The sequence below is a fragment of the Microcebus murinus genome, chromosome 4 (assembly GCF_040939455.1).
Source record: "Microcebus murinus isolate Inina chromosome 4, M.murinus_Inina_mat1.0, whole genome shotgun sequence".
Taxonomy (NCBI): domain Eukaryota; kingdom Metazoa; phylum Chordata; class Mammalia; order Primates; family Cheirogaleidae; genus Microcebus; species Microcebus murinus.
Genome location: NC_134107.1, coordinates 32,742,716 through 32,765,182, shown reverse-complemented (window position 1 = coordinate 32,765,182; position 22,467 = coordinate 32,742,716). Strand labels below are relative to the sequence as shown.

At 37.7% G+C, this 22,467-nt stretch overlaps 1 protein-coding gene across 1 annotated transcript; it reads right to left on the bottom strand.

Moving 5' to 3' along the window:
- Positions 1 to 17,781: 17,781 nt before the first annotated feature.
- LOC142870467 (protein lin-28 homolog A) lies at positions 17,782 to 18,465 on the bottom strand. Its single transcript, XM_076001273.1, has one exon. The coding sequence runs from the start codon at positions 18,463 to 18,465 to the stop codon at positions 17,836 to 17,838; it is 630 nt and encodes a 209-aa protein (XP_075857388.1). The 3' UTR covers positions 17,782 to 17,835.
- Positions 18,466 to 22,467: the final 4,002 nt, after the last annotated feature.

The window sequence follows — 22,467 nt, the reverse complement described above, 5'->3', positions numbered from 1 at the left end:
TCATGGGTATATAAAAGGTACATATATTTATGGGGTATGTGTGATGTTTTGACACAGGCATACAATGTGTAATGATCAAATCAGGGTAATTGGGGTATCCATTACATCAAGCACTTATCATTTCCTTGTGTTATGAACACTCCAATCCCACTCTTAGTTATATTGGGTTTTCACTCTGGCTTATCACTTGGTATATAATATTGTAACATGTCAATTAGCTATTGAGTTTTAGGTGTTAATATCAGGATGATAAAGCCAGGTGTGGTGGCTCACGCCTGTAATCCTAGCACTCTGGGAGGCCGAGGCGGGTGGATTGCTCAAGGCCAGGAGTTCGAAACCAGCCTGAGCAAGAGCAAAACCCCATCTCTACTAAAAATAGAAAGAAATTAATTGGCCAACTAAAAATATATACAATAATAAAATTAGCCTGGCATGGTGGCACATGCCTGTAATCCCAGCTACTCAGGAGTCTGAGGCAGAAGGATCACTTAAGCCCTGGAGTTTGAGGTTGCTGTGAGTTAGGCTGACACCATGGCACTCTAGCCAGGGCAACAGAGCAAGACTCTGTCTCAAAAAAAAAAAAAATCAGGATGATAGATTAACCAACTGTAAATCATTATCTAGAAGATGTACTACATATACTATGGGAGAGATTTTTATTACAAATTTATGATTTATTGATTTTATTTAACCTTATTTTAGATATAGTCTACATGGGAAAAAAATAAAAAGTTATTCTTATTAGAAAATTGGGATTAAGCATATTCTTCCTAAGACTTTTGTTTTTTCTAATAGACTAGGCTTTTCTGAACTTCTAATTCAAAACTTAATGAAAAACAGGATTATGCCTGTAATCCTAGCACTCTGGGAGGCTGAAGTGGGAGGATTGCTCAAGGTCAGGAGTTCAAAACCAGCCTGAGCAAGAGCGAGACCCCATCTCTACTATAAATAGAAAGAAATTAATTGGCCAACTAATATACATAGAAAAAATTACTCGGGCATGGTGGTGCATGCCTGTAGTCCCAGCTACTCAGAAGGCTGAGGCAGTAGGATTGCTTGAGCCCAGGAATTTGAGGTTGCTGTGAGCTAGGCTGACGCCACGGCACTCACTCTAGCCTGGGCAACAAAGCGAGACTCTGTCTCAAAAAATAATAATAATAATAATAATTAAAAAAACACAATAAGACAAACTCAACAAGTTTATAAAATTAATCTTTTTGGCCCCCTCAACTAACTACTTTTCTGTACTCCTTTACTTATGTTACTGTACTCCTTTACTTATGTTAATAGCATCATTCTCCTAGTTAGTTAAGATAGAAACATCAGAGTAATAGTATACTTTTCTTTCCCTCTCTCTTCCTCCTTTCCTCCAAGTTTTAGGACTTACTGATGGAGTTTGAACAAAATCAGAGAAGAAAAGTGAAATAATGAGTTCTAGGGCTCTTGCTTGAGCAACTGGGTAGATGGTGTAAAATGGAGAAGAAAGAAATGTCAACAGTGTATGGGGTGGAAATTATTATCAGGATGCCTTTGGCTGCAAGTAACAGAAATATTCAACTTAAATTGAGTTAAATAATAAAGAAAGTTATTATTTCAGATAAGTCAAGCGATGGAGGGCTCCAGATGTGGTTTGTTAAATTATTTGCTCTATTTCTCAGTAATTCTTCTTGTTTTGCCCTCCTCCAATGGTGGCTCCATTCTCATATTGGTAGCAAGATTGCTTTCAGTTGAGTAGTACGTCCATGTACAACAATATAAAAAGGAAAAAAAAGACTATATTGTGTAATGACTACTTAGAAGGAAGAAAAATCATTTCCAGAAATGTCCCAGCAGAATCCCCTCATATCTCATTGGCTGAAACTCACTCACGTTCCTATCTTAAACCAATCACTGACAAAAGGAATGAGATAACCAAGATTTACCCCTGGACCTGAGGACAGAGTCATCTTCCCCAAGCCATGTGGTGGGGAGGGGTATGGAAAACCTAACAATATTGTGACTCTGCCAATAAGAAAGAAAGGGAAAATGGAGTTGAATAAGCAACCAATAGCATCTGCTACAAAAATCAATGGTTCTGTTTTTGCAAATATTAAGTTTAAGGTCTCTATGGTACAGCCACTTGGAAAAGTCAAAAAGGCAATTGAAAATGTGAGTTCGAAGCTCACAGAAGGGTCTCAGCTGGAGATATAAATTTGCAAGTGAGCAGCATAAAGATAGTGTTGAATCCATGGGAATAGATTAGATCACTTAGCAAGACAGTATAGAGAAGAGGGCCTTAAATTAATCATCTTTAAAGCAGAGATAATAACATTACATACCTTATTGGATTTTTATGAAAGTCATTTGAGATAATGAGTATAAAGCACTGGATACATAGTCATGCTCAATATCTAATAGTATGTAAACCAATATATCTGATAGCCAAATTTCAGTCACAATAACATCCTAAGAGAAAAGATACTTTCTACCAGGCAGACCTTCCCAATATCACACTTTATAGATGATTGCCTACTGTGTTAACATTTATGTTCTCTGTCTTTTTCTCTGGAATGATTACTATATGGAATGTCTAATTAACTCAAAATTCTGTTTATAAAATGTTACTAATATCTTAAATGTATGACCAATTTTCAAACACAGCAAAATGTGCTTAATATCAAAACATACCAACCGTAATTTAATCTTATTTAGTGAATCAAAAATTTTGTCACTATATTGTTATCTCTCAGAGTCTTCATTAGTATCACCAATTGTGAGAATATCGGTTGGTATGACATGACACCATCATGCTAAGATTGTACACTTCTGTAAAGAAATGATAGATGATCAATGAAAAAGCTGTGTACCAAAATATAAAAGCAAGTTACAAGCATCAATGAGCAATCGATGGGCTTACATATACTTTATACAGAATTCTTCCTAACAAAATGTTGTTGGGCTTTATAATTTAAAAATTGTTCTAACAAGCAACTCCTGGTGATTGTTACACCAAAGTTTGTGGACCACTCACTAATAATTTTGCTATGGAAGAGAACTCTTATATCTGGCTATCGTGGCTTCAGATCATCCCTTTTTTCCTGACACTCTATTTACCTTTACTGTAACAACTTTTGATCCTAGTTTATCTTCACCAATAGATTAATATACTAAATGGCATGAACTTCTTATTGAATAAATCATTTATCAATTTAGTTCACATAATTCAATTCTTTAGTCAAATCAATTCCATAAGAGAACAAATAAAATTGAATTTTATATCTTTAACTTAAGGACTAGACATTGAACCTTTTATGTCACCACCAAATTATGGCTATCCTGTGTTGCCATGCCTGAAATGCATTAATTGATTACCCTAGATAGTATAATGTGACATAATGCTATAGATTTTTCTTTATATTTGAACATTATACTGTTAATCATGTCTGGCTCTCCCTTTTTTTTTTTTGAGACAGAGTCTCGCTTTGTTGTCCAGGCTAGAGTGAGTGCCGTGGCGTCAGCCTAGCTCACAGCAACCTCAAACTCCTCAAGCAATCCTCCTGCCTCAGCCTCCTGAGTAGCTGGGACTATAGGCATGCGCCGCCATGCCTGGCTAATTTTTTCTATATCTATTAGTTTGCCAATTAATTTCTTTCTATTTATAGTAGAGACAGGAGTCTCGCTCCTGCTCAGGCTGGTTTCGAACTCCTGACCTTGAGCAATCCGCCCGCCTCTGCCTCCCAGAGTGCTAGGATTACAGGCGTGAGCCACCAAGCCCTGCCTTCTGGCTCTCTTTAATTGAAGTATGACCTAATGTCCAGTATGTAACTATTTTGTGGGTAATTTGTTAAACCTGGTATTCTTGTCAAATTGAAGATATCATTTCTAGTAACTTTTCATGGTCAAGAGTTTTCTCTACTAACTAGAACTGCTTATAATCACAGGGAGGGTCAGAGAATTAAAATTAACTCCATTTTCACATTAACAGCTAACTGACCCTACCTTCTGCTTATGGTTTCAAATGCTGAACTATTTGTCTGTTCAATCGGTCAAGAATTCTTCCAAAAATAGTGGATGGGTTACCCTGAGCTTTCCATACTCTCTTCCTTCTTTCTTCCATACTGTGGTTAAAGATTTAGTCTATAACCTCAAAATAAAGGTTTACTTAAGCCCTGCCTGTTTGAGTGCCTTTGATATATAAAGTAAGAATATTCTACATTGAGATTAAGAACAGCCTCCACTTATGCTAAAGTATGTAATAAATATTATCTTCTACCAAACCTCCACCACCTTCCTTCTCCAAAATTAGTTATAGAAAATAGATAAGACACTTGCCCATTTTTCCCTGACTCAAACTACAGAATAAAGGAGTGGAAACAGATAAAAACCACCTTATGAGAACAGAGAAAAGAATCAGAAAGTAGTTCTATCCTTGCAATCTTTGATACACTAACTCAAACATACAGAACCTTATAGCTCAAAGAAGGTACTTCCATTACTCACCCTGAGTAGTGAGTTTCTCCCAATATTCTCCCAACTTTAAAGTGAAAAACTGAAGCAGTTGCCCAGATAATTATGAATAATTCAATTTCCCTTTAAATTCTCTTCAATTGCTAATATAGACGTCTCTAACATCTTATTTTATGCTTTTCATGTTAATGCTATTTGAACTTTTATCTGATGTTCATAAACAGGTAATATCATTTATATACTACAGACTGCCTACAAACTTCTCAAGGGCACAGGCTCCCTTCACTTCAATTGTAGTAAATCCCTGTGACATTAATAGTCATTCCATATAAGTAGAAAAAGGATAAAAGAGCTCTTAAAACTTACACTGCTGTAAAATATACTAAAATGTTTGTTGGGCCCCTTTATTTATATAGTTCAGTGAGTCAAATCAAGTGTAAGAAACTGTACCCAAAATGCGGATCTAAGTTAAACAAAAGTATAAAATACAAAACCGGAAAAACAAGCACCACATATACTCACCATCAAATTGGTATTAACTGATCAATGCTTAAGTGCATCTATAGTAGTAACATTCATCAGGTGTCTGGCAGATGGGGGGGCAGAAGGGATGGGTATATAAACACATAATGGCTCACACCTGTAATCCTAGCACTCTGGGAGGCCAAGGTGAGTGGATTGCTTGAGGTCAGGAGTTCGAAACCAGCCTGAGCAAGAGAGAGACCCTGTCTCTACTATAAATAGAAATTAATTGGACAACTAATATATATAGAAAAAATTAGCCAGGCATGGTGGCGCATGCCTGTAGTCCCAGCTACTTGGGAGGCTGAGGCAGTAGGATTGCTTGAGTCCAGGAGTTTGAAGTTGCTGTGAGCTAGGCTGACGCCACGGCACTCACTCTAGCCTGGGCAACAAAGTGAGACTCTGTCTCAAAAAACACATAATGGGTGCAATGTACACCATGTGGGGGATGGACATGCTTGAAGCTCTAAGTCAGGTGGGGCAAGGGCAATACACATAACCTAAACATTTGCACCCCCGTAATATGCTGAAATAAAAATAAATAAATAAAAATTTTTTAAAAAACACAAAACTAACTTGAGGTAATTTTATGAAGAAATTCTTCAGATCAGATTTATCTAACATACAAATTCATATTCTGGCCAAATGTGACTTGAAACACCCATGTAAGGTCAATTAACAATTTCACAAAACATAATGAGATAGACCTAGAAGAGTCTGAGGGAAAACTATGGCATTGTTTTTCAGTCAATTTCTACATCTTTATGCCCTTTCCCCCTGCTCCTGAGCAGCCCTCTGAGCCAACAAATCCACCGCTGTGGAGACTCACTGGAGCTGAGCAGGGACAGGCTCCGGACTGCACTGGGAATAATATCAAAGAATTTGAGAGCCAGAAGGAAATACAATTCTCAACTCAAACTACAACTTCTGACAGTTAAAAGCCCAGAGAATTTAAATACTTTTCCCAATGTCAGATACTCTATAACAAATCCCAAATCTGCAGTTTATATTGTGGCCTTCACGGGATCTAAGATCCATTTTTGGAAAGTCTTCTTTTCTTGTTATAAAGTGGTAAACTAATTTGACCCAAGACAATAAGTGTGTTTAACTCACATTGTATTTTTTATAACCTATGCTGTAAACAGGAAATCAGTTCAAGGAGGTTAAAAATGCAAATTTATTTCCATTATTGATTGTTGTTTATGTCAAGCCAAAACCTCTTAAAATAATACTTTGATTCCTGTTGGTTTGTGTTAACATAGATGAGAAGCAGGAAAAAGCAAGGAGATAAAAGCTCATCTTCCAAGTACACTTTTTCCAGGTAGTTAGCCTCTCTGGGTCCAAATCACAGAGCTGGCCATAAAGGCTGAATGGTCAGGAAATTTTCTGGACAGTATGAACAGTGAAAACAGGGTTGTGTGAGAAAGAAGGTTGGCACAGTTGAGAATTCTCATTTGGTAGGCAAATTTGAAAAAGCCCCCATTTGAATCTGGAGTACTAAGCCCTTATTGATAACTGCTGATATGCAAACTTTAAAAATATCTCTGAACCTATGAAAACATTCTGAAATTCAAAAGTAAGAAACCTCCTAGAAAAGGAGCCAAGAAACTTTCTCTGGAAAAGCCAGGTAGTGAATATTTTGGTTTTGCAAGCCATATAGACTCTGTCACAACTTTGTCCTACATTGTAACAAGGAAGCAACTATTGCAGCTTTATAGTGCAAAAGCAGCCATAGATACTATGCAAATGAATGGGTGTGGCTGCATTCTAATAAAACTTTATTACTGTCAAAGGAAAATAACCCAAACTCTGCAAAATAATTTAAAGAGGTTTGTTCTGAGCCAAATATGTGTGACCATGGCCCAGAGATCCACACCCAAGAAACCTTGAGCAAGTGGTCCGCTGTGGTTGGGTTACAATTTGGTTTTATACATTTGAGGTAGACAGGCATTACATGTAAAGTCATAAATCAATACATGCAAGGCATACATTGGTTTGGCCCCAAAAGGCAGGACATTACTAAGCGGGGGATTTCAGATTTGATTTGTAGTTAGTTGGTTAAAGAAATGAAGCTTTGTCTAAAGACTTGGAATGTTTTAAGTTAAGATAAGGAAGTCTTTAATCAGAGACAAACCACTGGACATATACCGAGACTCAAGTGATCTGTTAAGTAAATTGATGACCTGCAGGTGTGGTGTAACCTTTGTCTTACATGGCCTTAGGCTTGTTAAGGATTTTATATCATCCTATTAAAAAGAACAACTCCAAAAGGGACAGGGAATAACTAGGTATGTCTGACCTGTCTTCTCCTCATGGCTGGCAACTCAGCCTTAAAGTTTTTTTTTTTGGGGGGGGGTCCCCTTGGCCAACAGGTGGTCCATTCAGTCAGGTAGGTAGAGGGCTTAAGATTTTATTTTAGTTCACATTACAAAAATAGGCAGCTTTAGCTTGCCCACCTCAACCTAGAATAATCAGAGGAATGGCTCCCTCTAAAATAAATTCACTACAAAAAACATGAGAAAAGTTTAGAAAATTTTCTGATACTTTTTAATAAGATCAAAGAGCAAATTGCATTTATGAGAGCAAAATAAGCATTCATAAAAATGAAACAATTTGAGAACAGAAAAGATTGAAGTCAAAACATGATTACCAAAATTAAAATTACATTGAAGTCAGTGTACAACAAAGTGGGAAGTAGAATTAGTAAATCAGGAGGCAAATTTAACCAAATTAAAGAGATAAAGGATAAAGGGAAGAAAAATACGAGGATAGGAATAAATGCATGGAAGAAAAACATGTTTAATAAGAATTCCTAAAAGAGAAAGTAACATACAAAAGCTGCCTTTCAGCACATCTTTGCCTCTCTCCACAAACTCTAGCCATGTTGGCCTTCCCAAATTCCAACTCAATCTCATCAACTTAGCAAGATTCTTAGACTTTCTATTTGGTTTTCTACTTGTGCTGTGGCTGGAAAACTGCCTCCATGAAGTAGATTGCTGTAATTGTAGAATTCATCTTGTTTGTTTCTCTTCTTTCAAGAATAATGGTTATTCACTCCCTTCTGTCCAATGAATTTAAATTTTTATTGTTGTTGCTTTCTGGTTTTCTAAGTTATTTAAGAAAGACGGTTGTAGGCCAGGCGCGGTGGCTCACGCCTGTAATCCTAGCTCTCTGGGAGGCCGAGGCGGGTGGATTGCTCAAGGTCAGGAGTTCAAAACCAGCCTGAGCAAGAGCGAGACCCCGTCTCTACTATAAATAGAAAGAAACTAATTGGCCAACTGATATATATAAAAAAAATTAGCCGGGCATGGTGGCGCATGCCTGTAGTCCCAGCTACTCGGGAGGCTGAGACAGAAGGATCGCTCGAGCCCAGGAGTTTGAGGTTGCTGTGAGCTAGGCTGACGCCACGGCACTCACACTAGCCTGGGCAACAAAGTGAGACTCTGTCTCAAAAAAAAAAAAAAAAAAAAAAAAAAAAAAAAAAAAGAAAGACGGTTGAATCTTTTCCCTATTAGTCCATCTTTATCAGTATTGAGACTCCTTTAAATTAAAAGTGAAATAAAACAGTGTAGCTGAGACAGTAAATCGCTGGAGGTCAGGAGTTCAAAACCAGCCTGAGCAAGAGCGAGACCCGTCTCTACTAAAAATAGAAAAAAAAAAAAATAGCCAGTCAACTAAAAATAGAAACAAAAAATTAGCCGGGGGTGGTGGCTTGCACCTGTAGTCCCAAGTACTCAGGAGGCTGAGGCAGGAGAATTGCTTGAGCCCAGGAGTTTGAGGTTGCTGTGAGCTAGGCTGACACCACAGCACTCACGCTAGCTGGGGCAACAAAAAAAAAAGGTGCCTTCCAACAAAAGAAAGATTAAGGCAATCTATATTCTCGGGTGCAAGCAATTGAAATCATCTCTGGCTAACATAAGCAAAACAGGAATTTACTGGAAGGTTATTGGGAGCTCACGAAATCAATGAGTAACCTGAAGGAAGAAATTCAGAAAATGGCAGAAATCAAGGTAGCAAAAGCCACAATCCAGGTAATACCAAAAGAAGAGTCTGACTAGGACACTAGGGGGCAGCAGGAGGGGAAATGGTGTCACACCACAGGACACTACTGACTGCAGATGGGTGTCACTCCCTGGACTGGAGTGTCCAAATCTTGGAGCCTAGGTAAAGTGCCCTTACCCTGGCTGCCACAAGGCAGGGAGAGGAAGATTACCCCTCTTTGGTTTCATTAGTGGAAGGCAGGCCCCGCGTCCCACTAGAGTTGCACACAACAGGGAAGGAAGGAAGGCAGATGGGGGAGGAATATATATATTTCTGTAGTTCCAGTCTTAATGTTCATGACAAAAAATTACTATGTGATCATGACCTAATCCTTGATTTTTAATCTTCTTTAAATAATGAGAACAATACTTGTTCCTACTGGCTTTGTTGATATGATGTATAAGATAAATGATTTAATATCTGCTAACTACACTGAACACCTCAGGAAAAGAACACATTATGGATACAAGTTATTTTAATTACGGAAATTATAATTAGTAAAGATCACAATATCTGCTGTGCTTCAGACATAGTTAATAATGAATGTTACTAACTCAAAGATACTAGAAACTGCAAATATTTTCCTCTAAGTTCATTAGATTATATATAAACTTAAGTTTTAAAACTGCATTAATTTTTAGTTAACTTTTAAAACTTTGTTTATATAAAATACAGTTCCAAGGCTTGGAATTGGAAAGAAGAAAGATGCATAGATTGTTCAGTTGGTTGGATCTGTTACATTAATTTCACAATCTGTGAAGGAGTGGATTGCCCCTTGAATGGTAATGGAAAATTAGTTTCTTTATTTCTTCATTAAGACTGTGGGAGGAAAATTAATACTGTCTTCAGCTTTTCCAAATTAATAGAATATATCTTTATTAAAATGATGGATGTACATGCCCACTTTCTTTTTGGTTGAGAGACTCTCTAACTCATACAATAACTGAACTTAAAGCTGAGACTTAGTAATCATCTTGTTAGGAAACTGAGGTTCAGTTAGGCTAAATTATTTACCCAAGGTCACACAATTAAGGACAGAGCAAAACTAGAAACTTAAGTTTCTGACTGTTAAACCAGTCCTCTTTCAAATTCATCAAGCCCTTTAAAGGTGGAAAAAAGGAAATTCCTTTATTAGACTTTTCATGCTTTTGGTTCTCATGCTCTGAAAGGTAGTAATCCCTTATGCAGAATAGTAGAAGAAAATATGTAACTTTTCCTGATTTTCTTTTTGTGAGGTTCAGGTGGGAAGAAATAGAACCATGATCTTGGAAACAGCAAACCTTGAGCAAAATTGTGAAGTCAAGTCTTTCTTTAATTCCCCCTTTCTGCATTTTATTTTATTTTATTTATTTATTTTTAACATGGGACCTCAATATGTTGTCCAGGCTGGTCTCAAACTCCTGAACTCAAGGGATCCTCCTGCTTCAGGCTGCTGAGTAGCTGAGACTATAGACATATACCACCACACCAAGCTCCATTTTAGACTCCTGTACAAACCCAGTTCCCACTTAATTCATTACTCTTCCACCATTCTTCATTAAAACAACTCTGAGATTTTATTTTACTACTTTATATATGAACAGTATTGTGAAGTATACACACACACACACTCTTGTGTGTGTACCTGGTTGTACCCACCACCCATTTTAGGAAATAAAACATACCACTAAGGCCTCTTCTTTATCTTTCCCTGATTACATCTTCTCTCCCATGCTTAGAAGTAACTAATTACTCTCCTGTCATTTCTTTCTTTTCTATTATTTCTTTGCTTTTTCTTTTAGTTTTACTACTTGTGAGTACATCCCTAATCAATACGTTGTTTAGTTTTGTGCATGCTTTCAAACTTTACATAAGTGGCATAAACATAAATATGTTCCTACGGTTTTCTTTCTTCACTCAACATTTCGTGAAGAATTGTTATATTATATGTTGATGCATGCTGCCTTAATGTATTTATTTTCAATGCTATAGTGCATGCCATTAGATGAACATACCAAAATATATTTATCCATTGTTTCTGTTGATGGTTGATATGATTTTTTTGTTATTGCAAACATCACTGCCAAGAATATTCTTCCACCTAACCCCTGTTGCATGGAGGTGAGAGTGCCCCAGTAATAGAATTGCTCAATGGTAAGGTATGGGCATCTTCAAATTTGCAATAATGCCAACGTGCTTTCTGGAGTAATTTTTACCAATTTTGTTCCATCTAAGAGTGACTTTTAGTTCCCATTGATCTATATCCTTGAAAATGAATTTTTTTTTCATTTCTTCCAATCAGGTGATAGTTTTATTTTACACTTAACTGATTAATGTAACACTTGAGCATGTTGTCAAATATTTATTGGCCATTGTGAATTTTCCTATGATCATTTTTTATTGGTTTTTCTTTTTCATATTGATTAGCTAGAGATTTTTTTTAATATATCCTGAATACCAATTATTCATCAATTATCCATTTAGAAAATATTTCTTCCTTTTTGTGAATTATCTTTCACATTTTTCATTATGTCCTTTGCTGAAAAAATTATTTTATATCATTTATTCCAAAATTTATTTAACAAATCCCCCCTTATTAACATAGAAGTATTCCCAATATTTTGTGTGACGCATCAGTGATTTTTATATCATCCACAAATATTTATAACAATTTTTTTCTAAAAATAAACTTGCTTTTTAAAAAAGAGGCCTGCTCAGAGTAGACTCTGATGCCCAAAGTCAAGTGGAAAAAAGTGACTCTGTACAGTTAAAGAGAGAAGAGGAGGAGGACCAGGACCAAATGCTGTGTGGAAAAGAGTCACAGAGATATGGATCTCAGTTTTGCACTATGAAGACAGAAGAAACATCTATGGGGAATTCATCAAGCTGAGCGGTTTTTCCATTTTTTTTTAAAGCCTGTCTTCCACCTCCCCTACATAATCTTTAGTAAATTCAACATTGCTGACTAAATGGTTTTCCTGCAGTGAGCTCTCTATGGTGAATGTAAGTAAGTGCCAAGTCTTGATTCAGGTTGGCTGGTGACAAGAGAAACTGCACAGCCAGTATCTGGGCTGCATTTGTTTTTTTAAAATAGCAAGGCAATGAACCATTTTTAGAGCTACATCTTTGCACATATCTAGGATTATTTCTGTGGCATAAATGTCCAGACACTGGATTAAAACGAAAGGACCATTTTTAAGGCTGTGTCTGTGTTGCCGAACTGCTCTCCAAAAAAGTTGAACCAATGTATCACCAGCAGATTATTTGGATATTCATTTCCTCATACCTGCATTTTAATCTTTATCAAATTAATGGGGAAAATGGTAGCTCCTTGGTTTGACAGCGCTTTATCACCACCCGCTAAAATTTTCAGCGTTGCCCTAAATAGTCTCCTTGTCTCTCATCTTTCACCACGTCAATTCATTCTGTACGCCACTGCCAGATTAATCTTCTTACAGCAGTATCCTATGACACTATTTCTCTGTTTAAAAATCTTCCCTGACTCCCCACTGCCTACTGACTCAAGTACAAACTCTTTAGTCTGTCATTTAAGACACTTGGCAATATGACCTCATCACATATTTCTAATCTTATTTTAGCCTCCTCTTTCTTGCACATACTCTATGATCCAGTCAAAATCATACAGTCATTGTTTTTTAAAATATGACCCATAATTTCTCATCTCCATGTCATAATCATTCAGTGGTGAATATTCATATCATGAATACAGTATATCTCCCCTCCCCTGCCCATGGCAGACATTGCTAATTAATCATCGCACTCTTTCCCACTGAGCTGGGATACAATGTCTCACATAGTGCTACAAACTGCCCCTACCAATTAACTGGAATTGGCACTTGAGGTGAAACTGACTTGCCAATCCTAATAGTCCTTTCACCTACTTGGCCTTTACCCCAGCTCCTCTTCTTGAATTTGTTCCCATGAACTGATGTTCACTTCAAATGCTCCCTCCTCTAGAAAGCCTTTCCTGATTCCACACACCACATGCAATTCTCTAAGCACATTACAATGGCTCTTACATGTCTTAGTTCATTTTGCCTTGTTTTTTTTTGTTTGTTTGTTTTGTTTTGTTTACATGAGTGCTGCCCTCTGCCCTTTTGAGACTGACTATAAAAGTATTAAGGCAATAAGAATAGTAAAGAGCTCAGATTCTGGAGCCAGACTGAGTTAGTTTAAATCCTGGACCCATCCCAAATACCTATATGCCCTTGAGCAAGTTGTTTAATATCTTTGAACACTATAAAATGGGCAGTATAATTGCACCTACTGAAGAAAGTTGTGAGGATTCAATGAGAAAATGTAAGTCAAGTACTTAGCCAAGTGCCACATACATATTAAGCCTTCAAGAATGTTATTAAATATATACCTCTCAAAAACTTATAAATAGAGTTACCATATTACCTAGCAATTACGGTTCTGAGTGTGTGTGTAAATATATATATATATATATATATATATATATATATATATATATATATATATCCAAGAAATTTGAAAATATACATTTACACAGGAACTTGCACATAAATGTTCATAGCAACATTATTCATAATAGCCAAAAAGTGAAAACAGCCCAAATGTCCATCAACTGATGCAGGTTAAACAGAATGTGGTATATCCACACAATAGATTATTATTTAGCCATAAAGAGGGGTAAGGTACTGACATGCTACAGCATGGATGAACCTTAAAAACAGTATACTAAGAGAAAGAAGGAAGACACAAAAGACCACATATTCTATGATTTCACTTTTATGAAATGTCCAGAATAGGCAACTCCACAGAGACAGAAAGTAGATTTGGTTGCCAGGGGACAGAGGGAGAGGGAATGAGGAGTGATTGGTTAATGGGTACAAGGCTTCTTTGTGGGGATAATGCAAATGTTCTAGAATTACATAGTGGTGATGGTTGCAAAACATTGTAAATATTCTAAAAGCCCCTAAATTGTATTCTTTAAGATGGTTAAAATGGTATATTTTATATTATGTAAATTTTATCTCAATTTAAAAAATGGTTTTTATATTACCATTCATCTTTATGTCCCCTACAGCATTTAAGGAGATATCATTAAGAAGGTGATTTTTTTAAAAAGGGAAAGATATTTAATGTGGTCTTAAATGCAAAAGTGAAATGATTTGAGTAACCTCTATAAATTATAGTTATTCCAATTTGCATGCAGGACAAACCCTAGATAAAATAGTAATTTATTCTTCCATAGAAATTCCAAGAACAGCCTAGGCCCAACTAAAAACAGTTCCAAAAATCTTGGGATTATACTTGGCTTAAATGCAACTCGACAAAAAAGGCTAATGTTTTGAACTACAACTAACCAATGAGTACATGAAAAAATCCTAATTAAAACAAGAGGCTATTTTTAAACCATGTTCTTAAAATGTTGACAAAGGGAAATACTTGTCATTTTCTATTATATGAAGGTGGACATATACCTTAGTGATCCTTTCTGGAGGTTAATTTGACAACATGTATAATACATACTTACACTTTATCCTGGCAAAATGATTGGAATGAAGCATTCTAAGTGGTGTACTTGGAGGTAGAGTTTGGCATTTTCTCTTTTTCCCTTATCTCCTAATTTTTCTACAATAAACATAAGTATTGCTTTTTGAATAGAAAATAATAAAAGTATCATTCAACTTTTTGACAGGTCATTTGGGAGTGGAGAGGGGAGCCAGTTATTGAAGTCAACTTGCTGTGTTTTTTTTAATTTTAAGAATAAACTAGAACTTTTTTGATATGCCTAGAATAAATACGTAATTAGAAGATGACTCGAGATATTATTTTTACAAATCAGCAATGCAAAAGTGCAATATTACGTTCCTGAAAAAAGGTGCGGCTATAATCTCCTGTAATCTCCTCCTTTTAAGAACGGATTCTCCGCGCTTATTGAAGTGAATTGCTAAATTGCCTTCTAAAATGGTTATTCTACTAGTGAATGGAAACTGCCCTTTTTCCACACCCTTCCCAGCACTGAATGTATAATTTTTTTCTCTTTGCATCAAACTAGCAAAATATAGAATCTCATTTTAATTGTTATCTCTGATTGCTAGTGAAGCTGAACATTTTCTGAGGTTTTACTTATTGGCTATTTGCATTTCTTCTTTTGTGAGTTGTTTCCATGTTATATCTGGTTGTTTTTTTTTTTTTTTTTTTTTCAGTACCAATAAGTCTTTATTTATTCATTGTATTTTCCCAGGGAAAGTAGAAAGGAAGGGAAAAGAGTCAGCATGTGTGCTACAAAATGATTAGAAAATGGGAAAGGAAGTACCCAGTACAGCAAAATCAACCATCAAATAAACATACCCCAGGATGGGGTCACCAAAGCCCAAGGGGGCTCAGTCTCCTGCAGTTCAGGAATAAGGGGAAGGGATCAGGAAAAGAACAGACAAGTACAGGCTTTCCTACCCTCCCTCCCTCCCCATAAATTCAAGATTTCACACAAAGCTTTGGTTTCTAGCAGTAAACATGGAGTTACATTCGTCCGTCTCCTATTAAACAATCTTGTGGCCACTTTGACATAAGTTTCTTGCACCTGTATAATAAAATTTCCTGAGTGACTTGGATATACATTCATAATCCCTTTCTTGGTCTCCTGCCCTCACTTTCTATATGGAAGGCCCCCAATTGCATCTCTCTACTTTCAGATTACAGATTAAGTAGGTTTGATCCATCCAAAATACAGCAGTTGTTGCAAGTGTTTGGCATGAATCACCATCAAGAAATGGTATTGACTTAAGAGGTTGGGAACAAGGGATGGAGGGTTCCTAGCTTCTTCAGGATTTTTGCATAAATCATTGAAGAGTTGTGGAGGCATCCCAAGAATTAAATGCATTATGTGTGTGGGTGTGTAGGTTTTCTTTTGGGGGGGATGGGAAAGAGGGTAGGGTAGGAGACAAGTTTTTAGGACAGAAGATCTGGTGGAAAATAGGAAACAGGGCATGGGGAACACAAAAGAAAAAGGTTGGTGTTCAAGATCCCCACTTGAAGAAGAGGCCCTCCCCACACTAATGTTTCAGATCCTTTTGCCTGGTGCAGAACCTTCTGTCAAAGATGCTTTGGCTATTTTTCTCTCAATACAAAAAGAAGTTTGTAAACAATAAAACCCCAAAAGAACATGAAAACCAACACATTATATTTACACAAACTAGGCCACCTAGCAATCACCAACTCAGTAAAGTCCTACAAAGCCCAGACAAATACAATAACTAGAGGGGGGCAGCATTTAGGGGAGACAAGAACCCAGGATCAGACACACACCACCCAATGCATTCTATTGCATTTGTCCCGTTTCAACACAGTGAGGTAGGTTTGCGGTGATCTCACAGCATGTAAACGAAACCCCCTTTTGCTCCTTCAGCTACCATGACACTATTAATGACTACTGCAGCAGGGCAGGACACTGGCTCAGGGCACCACAAAAGGCCCTCGTTTATGGGTCTCCCTGGAACCTAAGACATTTGAAAGGTTAAGGATTTTAGTCCTCAATTCATATATCCATCCCTCAACAGCATAGGATGAGTACAGGGGTATTGGTCTTAAAACTTATCCTTACTAACTCACAGTTTTTACAAAAACACACATACACGCTGTTGTGCATGAGTAGGTCTAGCCAAACCCAGTGAAGGATGGATCGAGTATGTAAAGCATGTCCTGTGCCCTAGGATTAGACAACCCTCACCTAACCTTGACTTCCTCTCTGGGCCTTCCACCTAGCCCCGCCTTTCCTAACCTCTCTGCAGCACCTTTTCCTGTTTAGACTAATTTCTAATCTTCCAGTAGAAGGCGATCAAGTCATGGGGCAACCCAGTTAGAACCTAGTCTCCCATGAAACGTTTTCAAGGTGGAAGGGGTTTCAAGTAGATACTATGGCAGAAAAAACAGCTCTAATTGGCAAAAATGAGGTAGTTCAATAGGCTGTGCACTCCAAATAGTTGCTCTCTATGGTGATAAAAACAACAAAAACCATTCCTGCTGTGCAGACCTGGAGATGCTGCCGAACTTATCCCTGAGATTGCTCATGTACCTGAGAACACAGTGCAGGAATGAGGGCCTTAGATTAAAATATACAAAAATACAAAACCAGAATATTTATATTAAGAAAAAAAAGTTAAAATGCACAAGATACGTCATTCGCACACAGCTAGTGCAGTTGGCATCCTGGAGAAAGTGGGACCCAAGGTGCAGTTATCCAAGGGAGCAAATAAATAAAATCACATTGGCCCAGAATGGGGTGAGAGTGAGCTTAGGAGCAGCAGGTCTGCAGCTGTTCCCTCAACCACCCTTTCTGCCTGTCATCACTACCCATCACTTGGGACAGTTCCCAGCACCCTATCTTAAGAATGGGTATAAGAATACAAGATATGGAAAAAACCCTGCCTTACTCCTGAGATTCCCTCCCACAGAATGTAGTGGCTTATGGGTGGGGTCCATTAGTCCGGTCTTGTACTTAATCGTTTCACTCTGGCATGGGCATTATATTATTACATATCCTTCTTTAAAAGGAAAACAACTTCCTATCCAGGCCACTTTCAAAAGCTAGAGATTTGGGGATGGAGTCTCAGATAAAGCATTCAGGTTCTAGGGTGATTTCCCCATAAAGTCCTCCCTTGCATTTGGATAGAGCATGGGTAGGGTTCCTTTGCCTCACCCTTTCCCCCCACCAAGAAGGAAGAAGGGGTGATGCCATGAACCCGGCCTGAGATACATGGCAGTGCCAACCACCCCCAACCCACCCTATCCCCACTTTCTCCACTCTGCTGCTCATTGAAACTTCCTGATAGCAAAAGAATAGCCCCCACCCACTATGGCTCAATTCTGGGCCTCTGGGAGCAGGGCAGGGCTGTGGATCTCTTCTTCTTCCTCCCGAAAGTAGGCTGGCTTTCCCTGTGCGCTAGGGGCCTGCTGGGCCTTCAGTGGACACGAGGCTACCATGTGGCTGATGCTCTGGCAGAAGTGGCACTTCTTGGGCTGGGGTGGCAGCTTGCATTCCTTAGCATGATGGTCTAGACCTCCACAGTTGTAGCACCTGTCTCCTTTTGATCTGCGCTTCTGCATGTTCTTCCCCTTTGGCCGCCTCTCACTCCCGATACAGAACACCCCACCAGGTCCAGTGACTCGGATAGATTCCAGGCCCTTGGCAGATTTCTTAAAGGTGAACTCAACTGCCTCACCCTCCTTCAGGCTCCGGAAGCCTTCCATGTGCAGCTTACTCTGGTGCACAAAGACGTCCACAGGGGGGTCGAGGGCGACCCCGGCGCGGGCGGTCATGGACAGGAAGCCGAACCCCATGCGCACGTTGAACCACTTACAGATGCCGGCACCATGGAGCAACTGCGGCTCGTCCGCAGCCCGGGCCGCGTCCTCCGGCGCCTCCTCGGGCGCCTCCTCCGCCGCCTTGGCGCAGCCACCTGCAAACTGCTGGTTGGACACGGAGCCCATGGTCGTCGGCTGAGCCCGCGGCCCCTGGCCCCTGGCCCCTGCTCAGGCGGCTGCTGGCCCCAGAGAAGTCCGGAGGCAAAGGGGTGGTTCGGAGAAGAGGCTGCTACATCTTCCCCCGCACAATAGCGGTGGGAGGGCCCACCTATATCTGTTTTTAAATTATCTTATTTCTTGCTGATTTGTTATAACACTTTAAGGGTAAAGATCTTAACCCTTTATCTCTCATGTATATTGCAAATACTTCCCCCAGTTTGCCATTTGTTTTAATGGTGTCTTATGACATCTAAAACTGTTTAATTTTTACAAAATCAAATCTGTCAATCTTTTCCTGTATCATTTTTCCTTTGCCTTTATTATTGGAGAGTCCTTATTCACTCCAGGGGAAGACACTATCCACCTGTATTTTCTTCTAGTTCTTTTATAGGATAACTTTTTAATTTAATTCTTAATGCCATCTGGAACTTATTTAACAATAAGATGTGAGAGTGGTAACTAACTTTTAAGAACACATTTTCAAAACATTATGCATTATCATAGATTCTGTGTAAAGAAATATTTGCAATATTAAATGTGTCCAAGGAACCATCACTTAATACAATGAAATTTCCTATGGTGTAAGTATTTAAACAGTTCTTCAGAGTTCATTGAAAAAAAGATTGGGCTGTATGCAAACTTATTTTAACAGTTTTTTCTTGGAAAAAGTGTCTTTTTGCTAATAAACTTCCATATTATTTGGATGTCTTACAATGGGTATGGATTGCTTTCCCATTAAAAAATTGGAATTTTTGTAGTGATCTATGATGATGCCACTGTACTTTAGCTCAGGAGACAGAGAAAGACCCTATCTCAAAAAAAATTGGAATTTTATTTTTAAAAAAGAAAGAAAAGCTAAAACGCCTTTCATTGCATGAGAAGGTAATTCCACATGTCAGAGTCAGATCTTGAATTTCACCTTTTGATGACTAAAAGTGAACAAGACAATATCGTCATAAGTCATAGGGAATGAATCATGAGTGCAATTACTGAATGATTAAGTAGAATTCAAATGCCAGGGGGTGAAGTGGAAATCCTACTGGGTAGAAACCAGAAAACCTAGTTTCAATGCTCCCTCTGATTCACCTACTAACCTTCCTGAGACTAATCTCTTAAAATTTCTGCACCTGTTTGTCAGTGCCTTAAAGATTTTATTCAATTGTTAGAAATGATGGGCTTGTGAGTTAACATATTTAAGTATTAAAAGCATTTTGAACTAAAATCTCAATGCATACATACCACTTGCTGCAAAGAAAAAGAAAAAAAATAAAAAATAAAAAAAATAAATAAAATCTCAATGGATAGGATCAGCAATTGCAGTTATCAAGCAAATCAGGAAGCTTAAAATGTTTCCTCAATTAATAAGTCTCCTCTCCAACATGCACGCAGCTATTATTTCAGTGTGCATAAAATCTCAAAGGCCCATTGAGGGAAGTGGATTACCAGAGGTTAATGGTTTGGGAATAACAGATATGTCATTTTACTGCTAATGAGACTGAAATAATAATGTATTTTAAGAAACCTAAACTTTTTTCAGTCTCTGCCATGTCCGAAAAGCTTTTTCTCTTTGAATATATTTCAGCTTTTTGTGTGTATACATATATATACAAGCACAAAACAAAAAGATGCATGCTTTATAAATTGATGTTTACTAATATTCATATAAAAAGGTATAGAACAATATTAATGTGGGTCACCATGTGTTTGCTGACAAGTACATCCTCAGATTTATCTATAGCATGTTGATGACATGGACTAAGAGAATCAGGTAATTAGCAAATTTGGGAAGATCATTTATTACTAAAGACTTGAGTCCAAAATTGGAAAAGAGCTCTCTCCTTAATGTAATCTAGGCCCTCAGGCTCTAGAATATAAATTTCCTAGAATAGGTTGACCGAAAGTGATAAAAAAGAGCATTTTTTATTAATTTATTCAACAAGTATTAATTGAGCATCTGCCAGGCCCTGTGCTAGGCACTGAGGAAAATGATTGTTGAACCATATGATATTGCTGATATTTGGCTATTTTTGACTTATAAAAGTGGCAATTTCAAATGGTTCAACCTAAGAAAATTACAGAAATTCCTTAGAGAGGGAAAGAAAATAAGAAAGAGTTGAGAAGCATAAGAAAAAATTTTCAAAGTAACAACTTAGTAGAAATAAGAAACAGTGAAAAGAGGAAGAAAAAGATAAAATTAGGAAATGGTAAAAGGGGAACATACAAACAAAAATAGAAAGAATAATAAAAACATATAATAATAAAAACTGACAGGCTGGGTGCAGTGGCTCACGCCTGTAATCCTAGCACTCTGGGAGGCCGAGGCAGGAGGATTGCTTGAGCTCAGGAGTTTGAGACCAGCCTGAGAAAGAGCGAAACCCCATCTCTATTATAAATAGAAAGAAATTAGCCAAAACAACCAAAAATAGAAAAAATAGCCGGGCATAGTGGCACATACCTGTAGTCTCAGCTACTTGGGAGGCTGAGCCAGGAGGATCACTTGAGTCCAGGAGTTTGAGGTTGCTGTGAGCTAGGCTGACGCCACAGCACTCTAGCCAAGGCAACAGAGCCAGACTGTCTCAAAAAAAAAAAAACCTGACAAATTCTTAATAATTTAATTCATCCAGTATTTATTGAGTGTCCAACACTATATAAACAATGTCATGGTAGATACAATATGTGCCTCAAAAGAAAGAAAAGACATTGTTCTCCCTAAAGATGAAAGACAGATCAATATGCCCCAATTTTAAATTTCTAAAATCTGAGGAGTAAAGAGAAAATGAAAAAAATATTGAGGCAGTGGCAGAGCTAAAACAGGGAAAACAATAGTAGAAATACAAGAAAGATATATAAATTGAATATATATCCAAGAAAAAGAAAGCAAAGTTGGAAAGAAATAAAAAATAGAAGTTCTGGCTGGGCGCAGTGGCTCGCACCTGTAATCCTAGCACTTGGGAGGCCGAGGCAGGCGATTGCTCGAGGTCAGGAGTTCGAAACCAGCCTGAGCAAGAGCAAGACCCCGCCTCTACTATAAATAGAAAGATAATTAATTAGCCAACTAATATATATAGAAAAAATTAGCCAGGCATGGTGGCTGTAGTCCCAGCTACTCGGGAGGCTGAGGCAGAAGGATTGCTTGAGCCCAGAAGTCTGAGATTGCTTTGAGCTAGGCTGACGCCACAGCACTCACTCTAGCCTGGGCAACAAAGTGAGACTCTGTCTCAAAAAAAAAATAGAAGCTCTGATAATAGAAAGATTCTGCAGTCATGTCACCTGATAACACAGGTATGAGAAGTGTAAATCAAGTTATCAGAGTAGAGAGGCCACTGAAGTAAATCTAAAAGTGTTTTAATATCTCTTTTGCCACATAGAGATTTCCGACTTTATATAATTGTGGGTGAACAATTTATAAAACATATAATTTGTATGTGTGGACAAATTCTAAAATTTATATTTTTCTATTATGGATTTCCTTTTTATATAATATATAAATTATATAAAAGCAAGTAATTCAAGACTATCCAGAACAGGAAAGAATAAATAGAAAATTCCTTAAATAGAGCCCTCTTACCAGTTCTGTTATCAAGGAAGATCAAAGAACCATAGAGTTTTAGCACAGGAAGGAATCTCAGAGTTCATTCATACCGAAACCTCAATGTCTCAGAAGAGGCAGAGAAAGTTTAGAGAAGTGATTTGTTCAAAGTCATCTAGCTAGAGAGAAGCAGACTTAGGACTAGAATTTATTTAATACTTATTCTTTCATTCACTTAACAGTTAGGAAATCCTGCCCTGTGCCAGGTGAGATACTAAAGCAGCAAAAATACAAAGAGGGGTGAATTTTGTCCCTTAGATCTCAATGAACTGTCAGGGTAGGAATATTCAGGATGGGGAGGGACAGACATAAACTTTACTAAAGCCATTACAGAACATCAGTAAAAGAAACAATACTTAAAAATCTACATTTTATATTTC